This window comes from Aspergillus campestris (assembly GCF_002847485.1).
Source record: "Aspergillus campestris IBT 28561 chromosome Unknown P168scaffold_1, whole genome shotgun sequence".
NCBI classification, from domain to species: domain Eukaryota; kingdom Fungi; phylum Ascomycota; class Eurotiomycetes; order Eurotiales; family Aspergillaceae; genus Aspergillus; species Aspergillus campestris.
In genome coordinates this window covers 634,232-651,768 of record NW_020194336.1, presented here as the reverse complement: position 1 = coordinate 651,768, position 17,537 = coordinate 634,232, and the positions used below count along the sequence as shown (strand labels likewise).

At 50.2% G+C, this 17,537-nt stretch overlaps 10 protein-coding genes and 1 pseudogene across 11 annotated transcripts; 6 read left to right on the top strand and 5 right to left on the bottom strand.

Annotated features, from left to right (window-relative positions):
* Positions 1-391: 391 nt before the first annotated feature.
* Positions 392-1,486, top strand: P168DRAFT_323120 (uncharacterized protein). Its single transcript, XM_024840653.1, has 3 exons — positions 392-550; positions 606-782; positions 855-1,486. The coding sequence occupies exons 2-3, from the start codon at positions 608-610 to the stop codon at positions 1,097-1,099; spliced, it is 420 nt and encodes a 139-aa protein (XP_024696506.1). The 5' UTR covers positions 392-550; positions 606-607; the 3' UTR covers positions 1,100-1,486.
* A 276-nt stretch (positions 1,487-1,762) lies between these two features.
* On the top strand, positions 1,763-3,582 carry P168DRAFT_286084 (uncharacterized protein). Its single transcript, XM_024836277.1, has one exon. It carries the CDS (start codon positions 1,790-1,792, stop codon positions 3,476-3,478), a length of 1,689 nt encoding a protein of 562 aa, XP_024696505.1. The 5' UTR covers positions 1,763-1,789; the 3' UTR covers positions 3,479-3,582.
* Positions 3,583-3,737: 155 nt separating this feature from the next.
* On the bottom strand, positions 3,738-4,557 carry P168DRAFT_286083 (uncharacterized protein). Its single transcript, XM_024836276.1, has one exon. It carries the CDS (start codon positions 4,405-4,407, stop codon positions 3,838-3,840), a length of 570 nt encoding a protein of 189 aa, XP_024696504.1. The 5' UTR covers positions 4,408-4,557; the 3' UTR covers positions 3,738-3,837.
* Positions 4,558-4,954: 397 nt separating this feature from the next.
* On the top strand, positions 4,955-6,424 carry P168DRAFT_308113 (uncharacterized protein). Its single transcript, XM_024839166.1, has 5 exons — positions 4,955-5,122; positions 5,181-5,870; positions 5,928-6,054; positions 6,102-6,158; positions 6,206-6,424. Exons 1-5 carry the CDS (start codon positions 5,059-5,061, stop codon positions 6,246-6,248), a joined length of 981 nt encoding a protein of 326 aa, XP_024696503.1. The 5' UTR covers positions 4,955-5,058; the 3' UTR covers positions 6,249-6,424.
* Positions 6,148-7,077, bottom strand: P168DRAFT_323116 (SRPBCC family protein). The gene is made up of 4 exons (XM_024840652.1): positions 6,773-7,077; positions 6,546-6,710; positions 6,206-6,494; positions 6,148-6,158 (listed from the first exon to the last, which is right to left on the bottom strand). The coding sequence occupies exons 1-3, from the start codon at positions 7,022-7,024 to the stop codon at positions 6,420-6,422; spliced, it is 492 nt and encodes a 163-aa protein (XP_024696502.1). The 5' UTR covers positions 7,025-7,077; the 3' UTR covers positions 6,148-6,158; positions 6,206-6,419.
* An 811-nt stretch (positions 7,078-7,888) lies between these two features.
* On the top strand, positions 7,889-9,033 carry P168DRAFT_286080 (oxidase ustYa family protein). The gene is made up of 4 exons (XM_024836275.1): positions 7,889-8,144; positions 8,205-8,330; positions 8,398-8,519; positions 8,620-9,033. Exons 1-4 carry the CDS (start codon positions 7,901-7,903, stop codon positions 8,956-8,958), a joined length of 831 nt encoding a protein of 276 aa, XP_024696501.1. The 5' UTR covers positions 7,889-7,900; the 3' UTR covers positions 8,959-9,033.
* Positions 9,034-9,063: 30 nt separating this feature from the next.
* Positions 9,064-10,649, bottom strand: P168DRAFT_323114 (uncharacterized protein). Its single transcript, XM_024840651.1, has 3 exons — positions 10,211-10,649; positions 9,553-10,146; positions 9,064-9,498 (listed from the first exon to the last, which is right to left on the bottom strand). Exons 1-3 carry the CDS (start codon positions 10,293-10,295, stop codon positions 9,314-9,316), a joined length of 864 nt encoding a protein of 287 aa, XP_024696500.1. The 5' UTR covers positions 10,296-10,649; the 3' UTR covers positions 9,064-9,313.
* Positions 10,650-10,766: 117 nt separating this feature from the next.
* P168DRAFT_294134 (lipase family protein) lies at positions 10,767-11,859 on the bottom strand (the record flags this gene model as incomplete). The annotated part of the gene is made up of 4 exons (XM_024837939.1): positions 10,767-11,108; positions 11,154-11,487; positions 11,549-11,720; positions 11,787-11,859. The coding sequence occupies 4 exons, from the start codon at positions 11,857-11,859 to the stop codon at positions 10,767-10,769; spliced, it is 921 nt and encodes a 306-aa protein (XP_024696499.1).
* A 1,059-nt stretch (positions 11,860-12,918) lies between these two features.
* On the top strand, positions 12,919-15,150 carry P168DRAFT_323113 (putative transporter; the record flags this gene model as incomplete). Its single annotated transcript, XM_024840650.1, has 10 exons — positions 12,919-13,048; positions 13,094-13,230; positions 13,278-13,360; positions 13,409-13,506; positions 13,557-13,677; positions 13,723-14,104; positions 14,155-14,285; positions 14,350-14,680; positions 14,748-14,853; positions 14,906-15,150. The coding sequence occupies 10 exons, from the start codon at positions 12,919-12,921 to the stop codon at positions 14,974-14,976; spliced, it is 1,590 nt and encodes a 529-aa protein (XP_024696498.1). The 3' UTR covers positions 14,977-15,150.
* A 499-nt stretch (positions 15,151-15,649) lies between these two features.
* Positions 15,650-16,316, top strand: P168DRAFT_331222 (annotated as a pseudogene; the record flags this gene model as incomplete). The annotated part of the gene is made up of 1 exon: positions 15,650-16,316. A coding segment is annotated over one exon (667 nt), but the record flags the coding sequence as incomplete, so codon positions are not given.
* A 37-nt stretch (positions 16,317-16,353) lies between these two features.
* P168DRAFT_286075 (SCO family protein) lies at positions 16,354-17,374 on the bottom strand. The gene is made up of 4 exons (XM_024836274.1): positions 17,116-17,374; positions 17,039-17,083; positions 16,618-16,942; positions 16,354-16,547 (listed from the first exon to the last, which is right to left on the bottom strand). The coding sequence occupies exons 1-4, from the start codon at positions 17,278-17,280 to the stop codon at positions 16,429-16,431; spliced, it is 654 nt and encodes a 217-aa protein (XP_024696497.1). The 5' UTR covers positions 17,281-17,374; the 3' UTR covers positions 16,354-16,428.
* Positions 17,375-17,537: the final 163 nt, after the last annotated feature.

The window sequence follows — 17,537 nt, the reverse complement described above, 5'->3', positions numbered from 1 at the left end:
CTGAATGCGACTTGAGACAAACCGGGTCTGCTGGTCATTAATCAACAAGGAATAGTTTACTTTCCTATTTGACAGAACGCTCCAGGGTATGCGCCTTCCCAATAAAAGTAGGCTATTGTCGGGGATAGAATACGAATGGGTGATGCATGATGAGTTCATGATGAAGACTATGCAGTCGACTAGTGACCATACTCAATCCAATAGAGCCTACCCAGTCCAGTGACAGGGAAGAACGAACTTGCCCATAATGAAAAGCAGGAGATTGTACGGAGTACCGAAAACTACCTAAGTTGATTCCATGGCTGCCTGCGTCTAGTCGATTACTGCTTCTGTCTGCACCCGCATAAAGCAGGTTCAACCGTGGTACCAACACCACCACCAACCAATCACTCTGTCAATCCCCTCCCCTAACCAACATGGACGATCCGGAAGCATCGGTTGATCCTTTGATCGGGAGATCGGGAGATCGGTGCTGATCATACATCAGCCACTTTCGCTACTATTGATTCCACACCACGCCCTCCTCTAATTGATACGCCATCCCTATTTGGTACGTATAAATGATTCCCATACCCCCCAAGGAGACATACTAATAGCCATGACAGATATGGCCAGCTATTCGCCCCAATACCCAGATACCTTCACCGACGCGGCCCTCCGGCAGTGGATCATCGACTACTACTCCACAGTCGACACCGACGGTGCCGTCGAGTCCATCGCGGACTTCCTCACTGACGATGCCACTTTCACGCTGGGTGTGCAAGGAGCCACAGGACGACCGGGTTTAGTTCTCACTTATTTCTTTACTTCGTGGTCTATTTGACTCAAGTCGCTTACACAAGTTTCCATGGCAGATATCATAAAGCTTCTCCAGTCCAGCTGGGACTTTGTCCGCTCGCGCAGTCACACCCTCGAGAAGGTCTTTCCCTTCGGCACCAATCCTGACTCCCTCATGATGTATGGCACTGTCACCTATAGTCTCAAGGATGGGCGCACTATACCCATTGAGTGGTCTGGTGTGTTGGATATGGCCAAGGTTGATGAAGAGTGGAAGATGAGATCGTATAAGGTGTATTTTGCGGCGGCTCCAGCTTTTTAGCAGCTGCTTTCCTACAAGGAAAACCATCAATGGAAGGGATGGATAGGATGAGAGACTGTGACGGTCGATCAGAGTGCATTATATTTTCATGAGAAGTCAATGTCCACATGAAATACTGGGTATTCAGCGTAGGGAGATGTATGATATGCATCGTATCACTTGATAGGCCGTATATCCCTCAACTCACAGCTGTATATCACACCCAGAAAATAGCATTGGGAGATTGTCGACAGTTTCTGTAATAATCATGAAGTAGATCTTGAAAAAGATACGACCCATATTATGGATGCACAATTGGAACTCTGTCCCATAGTAACTACCACAAGCTCAGCTGGAGATATTCTCGACTTCATGTGCCTGACCGGTGATTTTCCAAAGAAAAGTCACAAAGGCTTGTGTTTCCCATCTAGTAATTGACTTTTTATGCATACTGCCTGACCAAGATGACCGAGATAAGCCTCGAACTATAAGTGATCCATGATCCTTTTTATTAGCCTGTTGCTGGTTTAGGCTAGGAAGCGGGGTGATGCGATAGTGTCCGGTCTGATGACTGTCGCTTCGAGGTGACGGTGCATGCATAACCTCATCATCGAAGAGATCGTTGAACCTTCCCAGACCATCTATAAATACTAAGCTTACACTTAAATCCTCTAACTGACTGATAATTTCATTGAAGGGAAGAACATCACGATGGTCTCCTCCACCTCACCGAGAGGCATCGCCCTGCAACGGGCCCAGGCGGACCTAATGCGCGACCGTATCACGAGGGTCTGGGAAGACTACCGGGATCTCACCAACTACTTCTCTATTGAGATATCGTCACAGAGAATGTATAAGTTGAGACATTTCTTGGAATCCGAGCTTCTCTCTCTTCATGGCCAGCCGTTCGAGTTCTACGACCAGCAAGACAAGGTTGACTATCTGCTATTGCAAAATTACCTCCAGAGACAGCTTCGCAGCATCGAGCTCAATACCAAACTGGACGAAAATGCAAAGCCGTTGTTCCCGTTCAGTGAGAGCATTGTGAGTTTGTGCGAGGCACGAGCAGCGGTCGTTCCCCTGCAGCCGAAGCATGCCGCAGAGCAGCTGTTTGAAACGCGAAAACAGATAGCGGATGTGACGGCTGGCGTGGAGAAGGGCGAGTACGCCTCGATGACGAAGTCTAGCGCTTTTCGTGGAGCGAGAATAATCGATTCTATGCGACACCATCTCGAGGAGTGGTATGGTTTCTATAAAGGGTATGATCCCATGTTCGATTGGTGGGTGGTCCAGCCCTATGAACAGGTAGACGAGTCCTTGAAGAAACTCGAGGAAACCATTAAAGAGAAGCTCGTTGGCATCACACCAGGCGATGAAGACACCATCGTGGGAGAGCCAATTGGCCAGGATGGACTCCTGGCAGAGCTAGAAGCTGAGGTGATCCCGTACACACCGGAAGAAATCATCAAAATCGGGGAGCGGGAGTTCACTTGGTGCGTCGACGAACTGAAGAAAGCTTCCCGCGCAATGGGATATGCCGACGATTGGCAGAAGGCACTGGAAAAGGTCAAGAACGACTACGTCGAGCCGGGACAGCAAACCCAGCTCGTCCGAACGCTCGCACAAGAGGCCATTGCGTTCGTGGAGGACCATCACCTCGTCACCGTGCCAGCTATCGCCAAAGACACCTGGCAGACGTTCATGATGTCGCCCGAGCGCCAGAAAATGAATCCGTTCTTCCTAGGTGGCGAGTCGATCATCGTGTCCTACCCAACGGATACAATGGACCACGGAGCGAAGATGATGAGCATGCGCGGCAACAACATCCACTTCTCCCGCGCGACTGTCTTCCACGAGCTCATCCCGGGTCATCACCTCCAGTTCCACGTCAACGCACGCCACCGACCCTACCGCCTCTTATTTGACACGCCGTTCTGGGTTGAAGGCTGGTCCCTGTACTGGGAAATGATTCTATGGGACGACGAGCGATTCAAGAAGACCCCGGAGAATCGAATGGGGATGTTGTTCTGGCGACTCCACCGGTGTGCCCGTATTATCTTCTCGATCAACTTTCACCTGGGCAAGATGACGCCGGAAGAGTGCGTGGAATTGCTGGTGCAGCAGGTTGGACATGAGCGTGCTACTGCGGAGGGGGAGGTCCGACGGTCGCTATCGGGCGACTATTCACCGCTGTACCAGGCTGGGTATATGCTGGGAGCGTTGCAGATCTATGCCCTGCGCAAGGAGTTAATTGAGACAAATCTCGTCGATGAGCTTGCGTTTCATGATCGCTTTTTGAGGGAGAATAGGATGCCGATTGAGCTGTTTCGCGCGTTGATGCTGAATTTGCCGCTGTCGCGGGAGTATCAGGCGAGGTGGCGGTTTTACGGCGATCTTTAGTATATATTATCTGCTGTGATATAGCTTCTAGGCTTTTTTTGCATAGCGGTGGTCGTGCCTAGCGTGGACGTCTTACCATCGAGAATGGAAGAAGGCGGTTTAACATACTGTCCTGGAATTATCCATGCTCGCACAACATATGGTCACTACAACCACTAAAGTAACTCAACAAAGAGTACCCACATGGAGTAAAGCCCTAAAGCAATAAATTCTATATTTAGCATATCAACGGGACTTGACCGCATCCATTCCACTCATCTAAGTTTGACCATCCCAACCAGCAAGATGCCAACCACTACTCCTCCCCAACTCCAAGCCCAAAAAAAACCCGCAAAAAGAATCCCAGGTAATCGAAACACTCAGACCTCTCTCACTGTAGGAGAGGTAGGAGGAGAAGAAGAAGAAGAAGAAGAAGCGTTATACCCAGTAACAAACTTCCCAATCATCCGCTCCATGTCCTCCACAATAGCAGCGCGAACGCAGTCATTAGTCGCCGCCTCCAACTCCTTATCCAGCCAGAGCCCGTACCAGACTCCGCCCGTGTGTTCAGGGGACGTGTCATACCGCAGACGAATCTGTCTCGGATGGTCCTTGATCTTGTAGATCATAGAGACGAGAAGTGCGACGGCGCCGGTGTAGCCGCCTTCGAGGGGCACGAACACGCTTTGGAAGAAGAAGTCGCGGGTTGTGGACTCGGGGCGCTCGGGCACGCCAAATACTGCGTGGAATATGAAGACCTTTCTGAGGTCAAAGTTGACCATAAGCTCGCTGGATTCGCTCATTGTGGTGGGTGGGTGGGTGAGCTTTGCGAGAGGGTGCTTTTTGGGGGTTTCTGTGGTTGGTGTTGATTTTGTTGGTTTGGTTTGGGGGTGATCGTCCTGAGAGGATGCTTGGGGTGATGGTGATATGAGTATATCTGCGGGATACATATCTATTTATACGGATTAGATGCATGCATCGAGAGACGGGTTTCGGTTGTTCATTCTGGCTCGAGGTGTTTCTTTCATCCTTTGTAGTGTGTTAGTATAGTTGGGACTATAACCAGTGCAACAAAGTATCCAGTCAATGGACAAAGATACAACGATTGGACGACTGCACAATGCATGCAAATCGTAGCAAGAATTCGTTATTCCGATGTATTATGCTGACAATAAATTGCTTCTAGCTTCTTTTTATGAATTCCAAGAACACCATTGAGGGTCAAGCCCAATGTTTGTTCGTGTCTTGTCTCGAGCGCATGAAACAGTGAGGCTGTCCGCTATTGGACACTCATCAAAATTCATGCAGGGAATTCACGGTTCGGACCCAATACGATAATAAAATAAGAGAGATAAAGAAGTATGAACATCTCACCACTTGCTGTATACAATGAAGAACAATAAAATACGAAATAGGAAGGTGGGGAATTCTTCGGGTCGCCAAGAGGCTGTGGAGCCATGTCGAAATGCCCAATGCCTTCACGATTCCTACCTCCACTTGCTTGGTTGATATTTTGGTTGTCTGATGTCCCTACATGGAGCGCAAGTCTGATGCTCTGAGAGAACACAATAGATGTTGAAGTCTGACTGAACGTTCCGGTCATGAATACTATCGGCTCTTCGACTCCCGGTGAAAACACTGTCGTGGACCCTAGTGTTGCCGCAGGTAAAGTAGATTGTAATAGCATAATATGTCCGGCTGTTATACTCACTGATGAACACAGCACTTCCAAAAGGATCCCGCGTGGTATCTGTAAACCGCCATGGCACAAGTTTCTGGAACTACACCGGAAGGATCGAAATCGAGCGGGCCGATGGCCAGCTGGAATCATTCTTCATCAAGGTGATATCAAACATCCGCGGACATAACATGGTGCAGGGAGAGTACGAGTCAATGAAAGCAATCCATACAGTCTGCCCAGAGTTTACCCCTAAACCCATAGCCTGGGGCACATATACCGACACTCCAGGGACGCATTTCTTCCTCGCTGAATACAGAGATATGAGCGGTGACATGCCTCAGCCAGAGGAAATGGGTTCGTGTCTGGCACTTTTGCACCAGAAGGGCACCTGTCCGAATCGAAAATTCGGGTTTCATATTCCAACATACACCGGGCATTTGCCGCAGACTAACAACTGGGAGGACAGCTGGGAGGTATTTTTCGCGAAGAATATGAGACAGGCGTTAGATTGCGAGATCCAGGCTAAGGGGTTTGCTTCAGAGTTTGAAAGTTTAGTACCGGTCTTGTTTGATGTGGTTATCCCGCGTCTGCTTCGCCCTCTCGAGACGGACGGGCGGAGTGTAAAGCCGTGCTTGGTGCACGGCGATCTGTGGTATGGGAATTCGGGGATGGATTCCAGGACGAAAAGTCCTGTTATATTTGATGCTTGTTCCTTTTACGCGCATAACGAGTGTATGTTCCATGTTCCGCCGACTGGGGTCATCTCTAATGTCATCCTGCTTCTATCAGACGAGTTCGGTCAATGGAGGCCAGCATGCAATCGATTTGGGCCGGAATATCTGAAGGCGTATCACGCCCGTTGCAAGATCTCCGAGCCGGTAGAAGATTATGACGGTCGTCTCGATCTTTATAAATTGTGAGAACTCGGGATAGTCCTCTGTTTCGCCGACTAACTACGATTAGGAGGTTTAACACCCAAGTATCTGCTTTATTTCCAGAGAATCAGGGCCTAAGAGAACAGTATGTTCCCAGAGTCACGGTGATGAGGCAAGCTAACGAGAATCCAGAATGCTTGGTGACATGAGAGATTTGGCTCGGCGGTATGGCTAGGTTGAATTGGATTGGAGTACATAACAGGCCCATGTTATTCTTGTCGCTTTTTACACCAACGAAATGCTGAATGTCGTGACTGATACCATAAACCTCACGTGGGCATATGCCTCACTCACTAGATCCCAATAGAGATAGCCAAGCCGTCTATGTCTCCAATGCTTTCTCGAATCAGCCATCGATGACACTATCCTGGACGAGCTGCCGCGCCGTCTCAATTGATTTCTTGACGGCCATCAAACCAATCTAAATGCATAATCAGCTTGATCACAATGGTAAAACAGTGTTGTCTCTTACTGTATTCTTCTGCTCCACAGCCTCATCATAGGCCGGGGTCCCCTCCTGAATATCAGGATGGTCCCACTCAAAGAAATACGTCAACTGAAGACCGCGATCGCCCAGATCTTCCCCATTAGACACAAGATTGGTAGTAACCGACCCATCAAGCTGACGAAATATGATCTGCAAACACGCACGTCAGATGATCCCCCCCGATTGGGCCCACACCAGTCCATTCAACATACAAATTGCTCTCCATGACTGGTCACCTCCTCCGTCATAGTCTTCGTCTCCCCAGACGGCGTCTCCAGCAAACATTCTCGCAGCACAATGTCATTGCTATCTTTCACAACGACGCATTTCTTCATTGCAGGGACGAACTCGTCGGCGTGGCGGATTTTGCGCTGCAGCGCTTTCCACAGTTGCCGGCGGGTCAGCACGAATGGTGCGTCTGGTGGGTTGACGGGGAGTGTCCTAGCTGCGTGAATTCTGACCATGGTGCTGAGAAAATTCCAAAATACTAATTTGTAGAAGCAACCATAGAGAAAGCCAGGATTGGCGCAAGGATCCAAGATCGGATGCAGACGAGGGGTTGTCGTGTCCAATGACGTTGACTGAGATCTCCGTCCCGCCGGGATGGATGACGCACGGACCACATCATGTATCATTGCCGGACGCGTCTTGATTGTCCATCCTCATATTCATTGATTCCCAGTCGGCTGCTGATTGACGAGGAATGTCATCTTGGAGGTGTATTTCCAGTATCTTGCTGGCCTATCCACACTAGAAACTCGAATGGAATAATACTAAGGGTCAACGTGTCAACGTGTCAACGATCACTATCCAGCTCGACAGGGCTCATCTATCCACAACGCTCAAGAAAATAGAGCAAAAGTGCTGCAAAGGAAAAGTGATAGCTGAACAATAATATTATTAATCTAATAATTCGTGCCCTAAATACTGACCTACCTAGTCCTGCTTGCTGGTTCGGAGAAAGGGTGTCCAGGGACTCTATGTTACTATCCATGTTCTACTCGAATGCATACTGTTTGCATCCATATCTCGTCTTTATGGGCCTGGACCTTTTTGCTCTACATGTCACATATAGGCGTCCATTCTTTCATGTGGTTATCACCTCTCACGGTGTGAGAATGCCTAAACAACACCAATAAAGAACAGTCGCAGACCCTTGCGTAACAAGTCTACAGAATCCAACAAATGAACAACCATATTCCCACCGCGGCTTTGTTCACACCTTGCCAAACACATGCAAGGGACAGGGTCGGAGATAAGAGATCCAGCAGTGCACAATGAACCTCTCCCCTCGAACCCATTCATCCTGAAACTATTCCACAGACCCCGCAAGCGCATCAATGCCCCAATCCAGCCGCCCCCGAGCAGCATCCCACGATTCTGAGGAGCCCCTGCTGCCAACCGACAATGTCCATGACTGCGGTTGCAACATCCTTGTGGAGTACTACGAAAAACGGCACAAAGCGCTTCAGCGCGTACTCATCATCCAATGGATAGCTATCGTGTTCCTCGTCTTTGGCATAGTGCTAGTGCTTCTGTCAAGGTCGAATGACGGGATACACTGGATACCCAACGAGCTATATTGTTCGTCGTGTCCTACCCCACGTTTATATTCACAACATGCTAATAAGGAGTATACGCTAGCCCCCGCCAAAGACGCAATCCGATATGAGACCAAAGTCTTCAGTCATGGCTTTGGCGGCGACAAGAGCGAGTATATGGGTCCTCCCACACAAGAGAATATATTGGCTTGGGATCGTCTCTACCAAGGTATACCGTTCTCATATTCTTTCGTTTGTTCCTGATTTAGTGTAGACAGTTATGTAACGGGATACAGCCGGTATCAGCATGATTCCCCATGAGCAGGCAGCCCAGCTCCCCGTAAAGACCGCCGCTATCCCAGAGGAACCGGGGTACTATGTCGTGGGACTGGACGTTTTCCACCAGCTGCATTGCTTGGTATGCTATTTCCAGCTACACTTTTCTATCCGTCTTTTCATTTTCTGGTCAGATCCAATCAGCTGGTATAGAAAGGGTTTAATGCGCCTCTTGATTGTAGAACCACATCCGGTTGAAGCTGTGGGCGTATCACGATAACAGCGCCATTCCAACCAGCTCTGCAGCTTTCAATGCCTCCCAGACGGGTTCGTCTCAGGAGAAAGAGAGTGGCAATCTCGGAATTGAGCACCTCGACCACTGCGTTGACTCCATCCGCCAGAGTCTCATGTGTTCGTCGGATATCTCGACCGTTGTGTGGGCATGGGACGAAAGTCGCCAAATGACGCTGCCGCTCGCGAACGTCACGCATACGTGTCGTGATTTCGAAGCGATACGACAGTGGGCGGGGATGAGACAGGCGTCGGATTGGGATCGGGGGGTTGATCCATCTCGTTTATGAAAGGTGGGGTCTAGGTGTTGAGAGTCTCAACCGGGGGTATAGATTAACATGGCAGTTCACTAGCAAGTCTACATGGGAAATTTTTAAAAATTCAATCAATTGATTGTTGCATTGGCTTGAATGTCAATTGACATAAGCATGAAAAAATCTAGGTACATGAAGACAAAAAGACTGAACTCGAGAATAGCCGGCTCTACTTGTTCAGCGTAGAGTTTAAACCGAAGAGTTGATCCTCAATGTTGGCACAGTGAACCTGCCATGGCCAGATCGACTTGTCCAGCGTAGAGCTCGAACCCAAAGGTTGATCCTCAATGTTGATACACGGAGCCAGCCAAAACTCGCTACATCCCGTGTCTCAGTTGCTGTCGCTCCCCATGAGCTCAGACTCGTCGTCGGTCTTGCCGTGTCTGTAACCACAGTAGCCCTTAATGCAGTGCATGCAGCGCTTGCATTCATTATCGTGCTTACACGGGGTGGGAGGGGCCTCGAGACCAGTGTCGGTCACATTGATGGAGCACATTTCGGTGTCAACAGTATCGCCTATATCATGTCAGTAATCCCGAGGTGGCTATTCCAGGAGCCAGTTCAACTCACCAGACTGGTTAATCTGGTCCGCGTCCACATCTCTCTCCCGGCGGGGAATCTTGTTGCAGTTACCGCGCCAGCAGTAGTAGTCGTTGGGGCAATCGTCATTATGGCGGCAACGACCGTCAACACAGATACCGTCCCAGCACAAGCCGCCTTCGCAGTCGGCGTTGTTATGGCAGAGGCCGTCACTGCGCTCCAGCAGATGCTTGTCAGAAACATCCGTCTTCACATCTCTCGCCCGACCGGGGATCGGGTTGCAGTCGCCTCGGAAGCAGAAATAATCGTTGGGGCAGTCGCCATTATGGCGGCAATGACTGTCAGTGCAGACACCTCTGACGCACAAGGCGCCGCGGCAGTCCTCCATGTTGTGACATTTGGGATCGTTGCGCTCCGTCAGCATCTGGTTCGCGTCCACATCTCTCTCGCGACCAGGGATTGGGTTGCAGTTGCCACGGAAGCAGTAATAGTCGTCGGGACTATCACCATTATGGCGGCAACGACTGTCAATGCAGATGCCTTCCCAGCAGAGGCCGCCCTCGCAGTCGATACTGTTGTGGCAGATGCCCTCATCGCGCACAAGCAGGTGCTTGTCAGAGACAGCTGTGTTTGTATACAGTGTTAGTTGTGGTCAACGGTTATGTATGGTGGTGGAGTAGATATGTACCGCTGTCCACAGCCTTGGGACCGGGGATGGCAGATGCAGTCACAAAGACCACGAAGGTCAGGAGGTAGACAAGGTTGAACTTCATCTTGGATGGGGCAACTGTTGCAAGTGGTTTGGGCTGCAGGGTGCAGGGGGATATGACTGAGGAGGACTGGGGAGGAGAGGGGATGAAGGGGAAGAGGGATGGGAGAGATGGTCAGAGAAAGCCTACGTTGCTGGGTGAAGAAGGGGGTATTTATATTCGAGAGATTCAGAAGAAATGAGGATCAGTAAATCACTTCATCCTGGGTGAAGCTGTTCGTTTATTCCCGCATCTGCTCATGCACTTCCTTTGTTGAAGTGTATCAGTCCATCACTGCAGGTAATCATCGAGAAAAGTACTGTGAATCTGATATTAACTGACTCGAATTAGATCTGGACCGTGGTCTGCAAGAAGGCTTTTTCACAACTTCACTTCAATGATACCTACAGAGGCAATTGTACTGGACATGCCATCATACAGACTCGGCTTTCTGGATAGGTGAAGTATCAAGTCATCCCACCAGACATCGGTCACTCACTCATCCTCACATACCTTTGTTGTCCCCAGGTACCACAAGTGCGCCTCTCGCTCCGGTCTTGTTGCGCCCAGATTCCCAGTTTCATTGTTGACTCCCTCGATCACTTGAATATCTGCGGGGGTCACAGGAGGGTCTTCTTTATTCCCAGACGTAATCCAGTACTCCGGCGATGATTGGCTATACTCCGGAACAATCCCCACCAAAGTACGTGACAGCCGATAGAGTATCTTGGGGATATAATCAGCATCATGAGTGATGCGGTAGCTGTGACCGACTCCTTGATTGGTGGTGTACTCGGCTAGAGCGAGGTTTCCCACGGAGAGAGCACCGAATGTATACTGGACTCGTCAACCCAGAAAGACAATCCGGTGTAGTCACCCTACCATGTCGACCTGATACCCAGCCTGCCTCAGATACAATGATTCGAGTGTGGCCAAGGCCCCTCCGAGGCTGTGCCCTGTCACGACAAGTCTATATCCGGGGTAACTGGCCAGAGCAGATGCTAGCTGTGGCAGGAGGATCTCATGCGCAGTGCTCGAGGCGTTCCAGAATCCATTGTGAGCCTTGCATCCGTAGCACAAGCTTGAAGCATCGACATGGCTAATCTGAAAATCTATCCAGCGATTTTCTGCGGAGACAGTCCCGCGGAAAGAAAGCACGATGAGCTCTGCGCTTTTGTCGACAGCGATGTAGCCCGTTGTGTCGCCGGGCGTTATCCTACAAATGCACTACATTGAGCTAATGTATCTTAGAGAGTCCAGCCCACAGGGCAACATACCCCGAAAACCCATATAAGATCTCCGTTTGCGCTTGCATAATGATAGTGCAGTTTCCAGGGTCGCAGTACACCGGAGATCCCACAGACGTTGCGTTATGGTTTGCTTTACAAATCGCCGCCTTCGCATATTGCGAGATGCGGTAAAAGTCCTCCAACAAATCGTACGGTATATCTATCCGTTGACATTTAGCATGTTTAGATCAGAGTAAATCAAATTGTCTCACAGCACCTCTTCTACCCATCCAGCCACCCGGGACTACCGCGCCGAGTACTGCGCCGAGTGCGCCGAGGCGCAGAATTCTAAACAGCATGCTGAAAACTGGACACATTGGTTGGTTGGGGCTGACCAAGTGCAGGGGAATTGGCAACTGTGGGTCTTATATTTGGTTTTTCTGATCGGTTGATTTCTCAGCTCACCACTTTCGATATTGTGCTACGCCTCTGTCGACAAACAAACATCAGCTGAACACGCCGGCGCCCATGTGTCAGTCCAGATCGTCCACGATCCTACATGTATTTGGGGCTATCTACACAGTCACAACCCTAATTCAATACATGGTTGTCCTTCTGCAATGGTTTCGTACCGGAAACCATGTAACTGGCATGATTCTTTTACCACAGTCCAAGGAACCGAAATACTCTAGTCCAGGTATGAGGAAAGGATACCATCACGGAAGTCGGAATATGGATCGAATAGCGCCAATTATAGGATGGCAACATCGCAATGCAAAGAGCGTCACACAGTAAACTCTATGCATGAAGTACACACACGGTCCCATTTGCGGTCTCCAACCCCTCCATAAGCAACACAGGCATCATCGATCCCCGACCCACCTATCAGCCACTCTAGCGATCCGGTCAGGGATCATGAATACCGATCTACAGCGTAGTGCCCGTCCATCAATCTTCATTGGCAGACTCAATTGGTCACTCTCAAAGTATATCACCCATTTGATCCCCGCATTCTGCAGAGAAAAGTCTACATGCTTGGTTCAGAGACGCATTGGCAAACTATTGACCCACTAGTGAGGTCATGCAGGTGCTCTCAACTACTAAGTATACATAGAAGCTGACGCGATTGCCACGAGCTGAAGCTTTTATTGGGAGCTATGGTGGACTTGCTTTTTTGAAGGGCTCTTTGGCAGGAAAAGCTGATCGACGATTCTCTACTGAGGGATGTTGTGGCTTCGGGCTCTCCGGGCCGGCCTATAGTATTGAGTACCATGTCTTGCCTGTTGAGAGTTCTGGATTGCTTTAAACTGAGCTTGATCCGTGGATTTTGTAGTCGTTTCATTGTGTTGGGTTTCTCAGGTGTCGTCAATCCACAGTCAGGGAATTGATTGTGCTGCGCTCTTGTATTTGCTGCAAGAATGACCGTCGACGAGGAGACACCTCTCCTGAGTTCACCTCCAGTGCAGAACCTGGGAGATCAGATCAAACGCGAGTCCACAGAGACTGGAACCAAGTCAACCCGATGGATCGTCTACGGCTGCTTCATCGGTAAGTTTTCTGGCTATCTATACCGAATCCCACTGACATATGCAGGCATCTTTCTTGCGGCCGCCGACGACTCAATTGTAGTCTCGACATGGGCCGCCATAGCCTCGCAGTTCAACCGCCTATCACACGGTCTATGGCTCGTAATAGCCTACAATTTTGGATACTGCGTCTCCCTCCCTGTGGTAAATAATCCGATATACGATGGTGGATGGCGTTGACTTGGATCTAGTATAGTTCCCTGTGCAACGTGTATGGGCGGAAAGACATACTGCTGTGGTCTTATATGCTGTTTGGGATTGGATGCCTTGCATGGTACGTTCATATCTCCTTGTGCCTTTCTATACTGATTGAGTCTTGCAGTGGGATCAGCACGTCGTTAGAGCAATTGGTTGTGGCCCGAGTTGTCGCGGGGGTCAGCGGAGGGGGAATGATCTCGTTGGTTTCGATAGTGATTACAGGTAAGCATACCTCCAATAACAATATCAATAACATCCCTAATTGTCGACAGACCTCATGCCACCCGGTGACGTCGCCCTTCTCCGAAGTTACGCCAATGTGATCAATGTCGCTGGACGCAGTCTGGGTGCCCCCATTGGAGGCCTACTAATACAAACAATCGGATGGAGATGGTTAGCAGACTCTCCCTTGTTCCCGCACGCTGCTAACTGGTCTAGGTCTTTTCTCTCTCAGATCCCCCTCGTAGGCGTCTGCATCTTGGTAGCCGTATATGGCCTTCCGGCCTCGTTGAACCAGACTGTTAGCGCGGAGGGTGGTTCTCCTCGTTCGAAGCTGGCGCATCTCGACGTGGCGGGCCTCTTTACTTTCACGCTGTCCATTCTTACATTGGTGTTTCTTGTTCAAAGCGAAAGTAGCTCGCCGGGAGATAACTCCAATCTGCCTTATATTCTGCTGCCCATCTTCCTGGCTGCCGTCATAGCGTTTTTCCTAGTGGAGGCATACTGGGCGGCATACCCACTTATACCTTTATCGATTCTCAAAACACCACTAGGAGGCTACTGCGCAGTTCAGATATTTATGAACGGAGGTCGATTTGCCGTGAGCTGCCTGCCCTCCTCCCAGTTCCTATCGCCCACTAACACAACCAGCTCATAACCAACACCGTACCCTACTTCATCCGCGTCAAACACACCAGCGACGTCCTTGCCTCAATTAGCCTCATCCTCAGCTCTCTGGGCGTCTGCATCGGCGGCCTCATTTCAGGCACCGTCATCAAGCGGTAAACCCCCCCCTCCTTCTCTTTTCCCATCAAACCGCACACCATTCTCACAAAACAAACCAAGAACCCACCGCTACAAACACATCACCATAGCCGCAATGTGCCTAATCACCACCTCCTTCGTCGCAATCCTCATTCGCTGGCGAAACGGCTGCTTCAACTGGGAAATGGTGTATCTGTTCACAATCGGCGTGGGCATGGGCGTCATCTACTCGGCGCAGTTCGTCGCAATGTCGCTCGACGCTCCCAAGGGGGCCCTCCCTACGTGCATCACCACCTACTACCTCAGCCAGCAGCTAGGCCTAATCATCGGGCCCGCCTTGGGCGTCGCTGTGGTGCAGCGTATGTTTGGAGATCGGCTTTCGCGGGAGTTGGCTGTGTTTGGGGAGAAGCAGGTATGTCATATGAATGATGGTAGAATGGAGAGGGGGGCGCAACTAATCGGTCATCTGTTTGACGCAGCTGGTCCAAAAAATTGTCAACGATGCAAGATTCTCGGAGACGCTTCCTGAAGCAGTACAGGAGACTATTCGGGCTGCGTATTTGCGCGCGTTTCAGTTCATACCGGGTGAGTTGTGTCTCTGTCGATGCTAGGATCGGATGTTTGCTAACTGGCTCAGTTATTGCTGTTGTTTTTGCTGCGCTTACAATGGGAATTATCATTTATCTCCGAGAAACGAGGATGGAATGATATATGCGACGGTCAGTGGGTAGGACGAGAAAAAGTTTGGCATGGTGGGGTTTTCAGATGCACAAAGGCATGGTTAGGAAAATTGCAACACACCTAGTCCTGGTTTGATTGATCATTATATAGCAGGCCTTGACTGCACGCATACAGAGGCACCATTGACTAGCGGTTATTGATAGGCATATTCAAAATGAGTAGTTTGAAACAGATACCTTTGAACATCCTTCTATTCAAGCAATGCTGGTTTCGTACTCTGCTTACTCGGTCGAACACGACACAATTGACTAGCTTCGAGAAAATCCTATATTACGATATAATGAAGTACTTAAATACAGTTTTTCAAATCAAAAAGCAGGCCGGGCTTTTAATATGCAAAAGTCAACAGAGGGAGAAGACAAACCGAGTGCGAGAACCGAGATATAAGATAGATGAGTCCTTTCCGCTCTACATATGATGTGTAACTCCAACGTAATTCAATAGACATACCCATAAATCGAAAAACCTAGAGGATAGACCAATTATTCTTTCATAGCCAAGTGTCTGTACAGTCCACAATAGACCAGAAGATAGAAGATCAGATGGATAAGATAAGAAGATCAGCGATAAGATAATACATCTGCCTCAGGCATACTACCACTCCGCACCGGAGATAGAGAAAGACGATAGATAACATCAACATCAACATCCACCTACCCTCGCTCATCGCAACAATCAACAACACAATATCCCACTGTTCAATATACCTCAGTCCAGCTCAATTCTATCCGAGTCACCACAGACCACCCCACAATGTCAAATCTCCCAGAACAACAAAACCAACAACCCTCACCAACCGACCCCCTCCCCCGCACCTCGACCCCAAAACCTACCCACGCACCATAACCGACCCCACGCTGAACATCCACCTCACCCTAACCTACAGCCCTCTCGATCCCTCCAAGGTCCTCGCACACGTATCTTCCCCCCAAGCAGGCGCCAACGTCCTCTTCCTCGGCACAACGCGAGACACCTTCGAAGACCGCCCCGTCGCGCAGCTCAGCTACACAAGCTACCCGCCCCTCGCTCTGAAGTCCATGCGGCGCATCGCGGAGGACGCCGTGCGCGCACACAACCTGACAGGCCTGGTCATCGAGCATCGACTAGGCGTGGTGCCCGTGGGGGAGTCGTCGATTGCGATTGCGGTTAGCTCGGGACATCGGGTTGCGGCTTGGAGGGCGGGGGAGGAGGTGCTGGAACGGTGTAAGGAGGGGGTGGAGATTTGGAAGAGGGAGGAGTTTGTTGATGGGGGGGTTGTTGGAGGGAGAATAGGGAGAGGGATGGGGGGGGAATCTTGTTGCTTCTAGTTGAGTATTGCTTGATGATGGACGGATGGTATTGAGAGGGGTGGATTATTTTGTTTCTTATTTTGGGTCTATCGTTGTACATATTATACATACTATACTACATATCCGAGCTTTACTTCTTCAATGGCTTGCCCGCTCTCTTCCAGTCATTGATATGCTCCATGATGACCCTCGTCGCGGACTCGGGCGTATCCTGGCGACCGATACACTCGACGAAGTCTCCTTCGGGGTCTGTTCACAATTAGCATAATAATTCGAGCCGCAGGCTAAACCAGTAGGTGGAAAAGGGGGGAAAGCTGACCCATCAAATAAAAGTAGATACTATGATCCACGAGATAATCCTCCCCAGGCTTCACATCGCGCGGAGTACTGAAATACACCCGATACTGCTTGCACACATTGCGCACTTGCTCGTACGTGCCCGTCAGCCCGATAATATCGTCGTGGAACTCCTTCAGGTAGTTCTTCAGCACCTCAGGCGTGTCGCGCGCGGGATCACACGTGATGAAAACCGGCAGGAAGACATTCTCGCCTTTGGTCTGCGCCTTCACGTTGTCGATGATGGCAGCCATTTTGTCGAGCTCGTCGGGGCAGATGTCGGGGCAGTGGGTGAAGCCGAAGTAGACCTACACCTGTTAGCATCTTTCCCAATCCAATTCTTTTGCTTCCTTCCTTCCTTTCTCTTCCAAATATCAGAAGGGAAGAAACAGATGGATACTCACAAAAGAATACCTCCCCCTCAACTCCTCCTCCGTAACAACCCTCCCCTCCAAATCCGTCAACACAAACGGCCCCCCACCTTCGGCTTCCCAACCCCCTTATTCATCTCCGCGACCCTCTGCCGCGCGAGCCTCTCCTTCTCCACCCGGAAATAGATAATCATCGCCGCGCCCGTCACCACAAACAGCGCCGCGGCCTTCCACGAGAACGGGCCCGTCGAGTTGCGCGCTTTCAGCTGGCCCATTGTGGGGGGTTTTCCTTGTAGCTTGCTGGAGCTGTGGAAGCTGGCCCGCCATTGGTGTTGCGCGGGTTTGATGGTGGGTGGTGGTACTTGGGAGGATGTTGCGCGCTTGATGGTGCTGTTGCTGGTGATGGTGTGGAGGGTGCGTTGGGAGGCTGCGGTGGGTGCGCGCGGGTGCACGCGGCCCAGGAGCTGGGTGAGCGTTGTTGGTTTTCGGAGGGACGATGCCATTGTTTGTGTTTCTTGTGGTGTATTGTGTT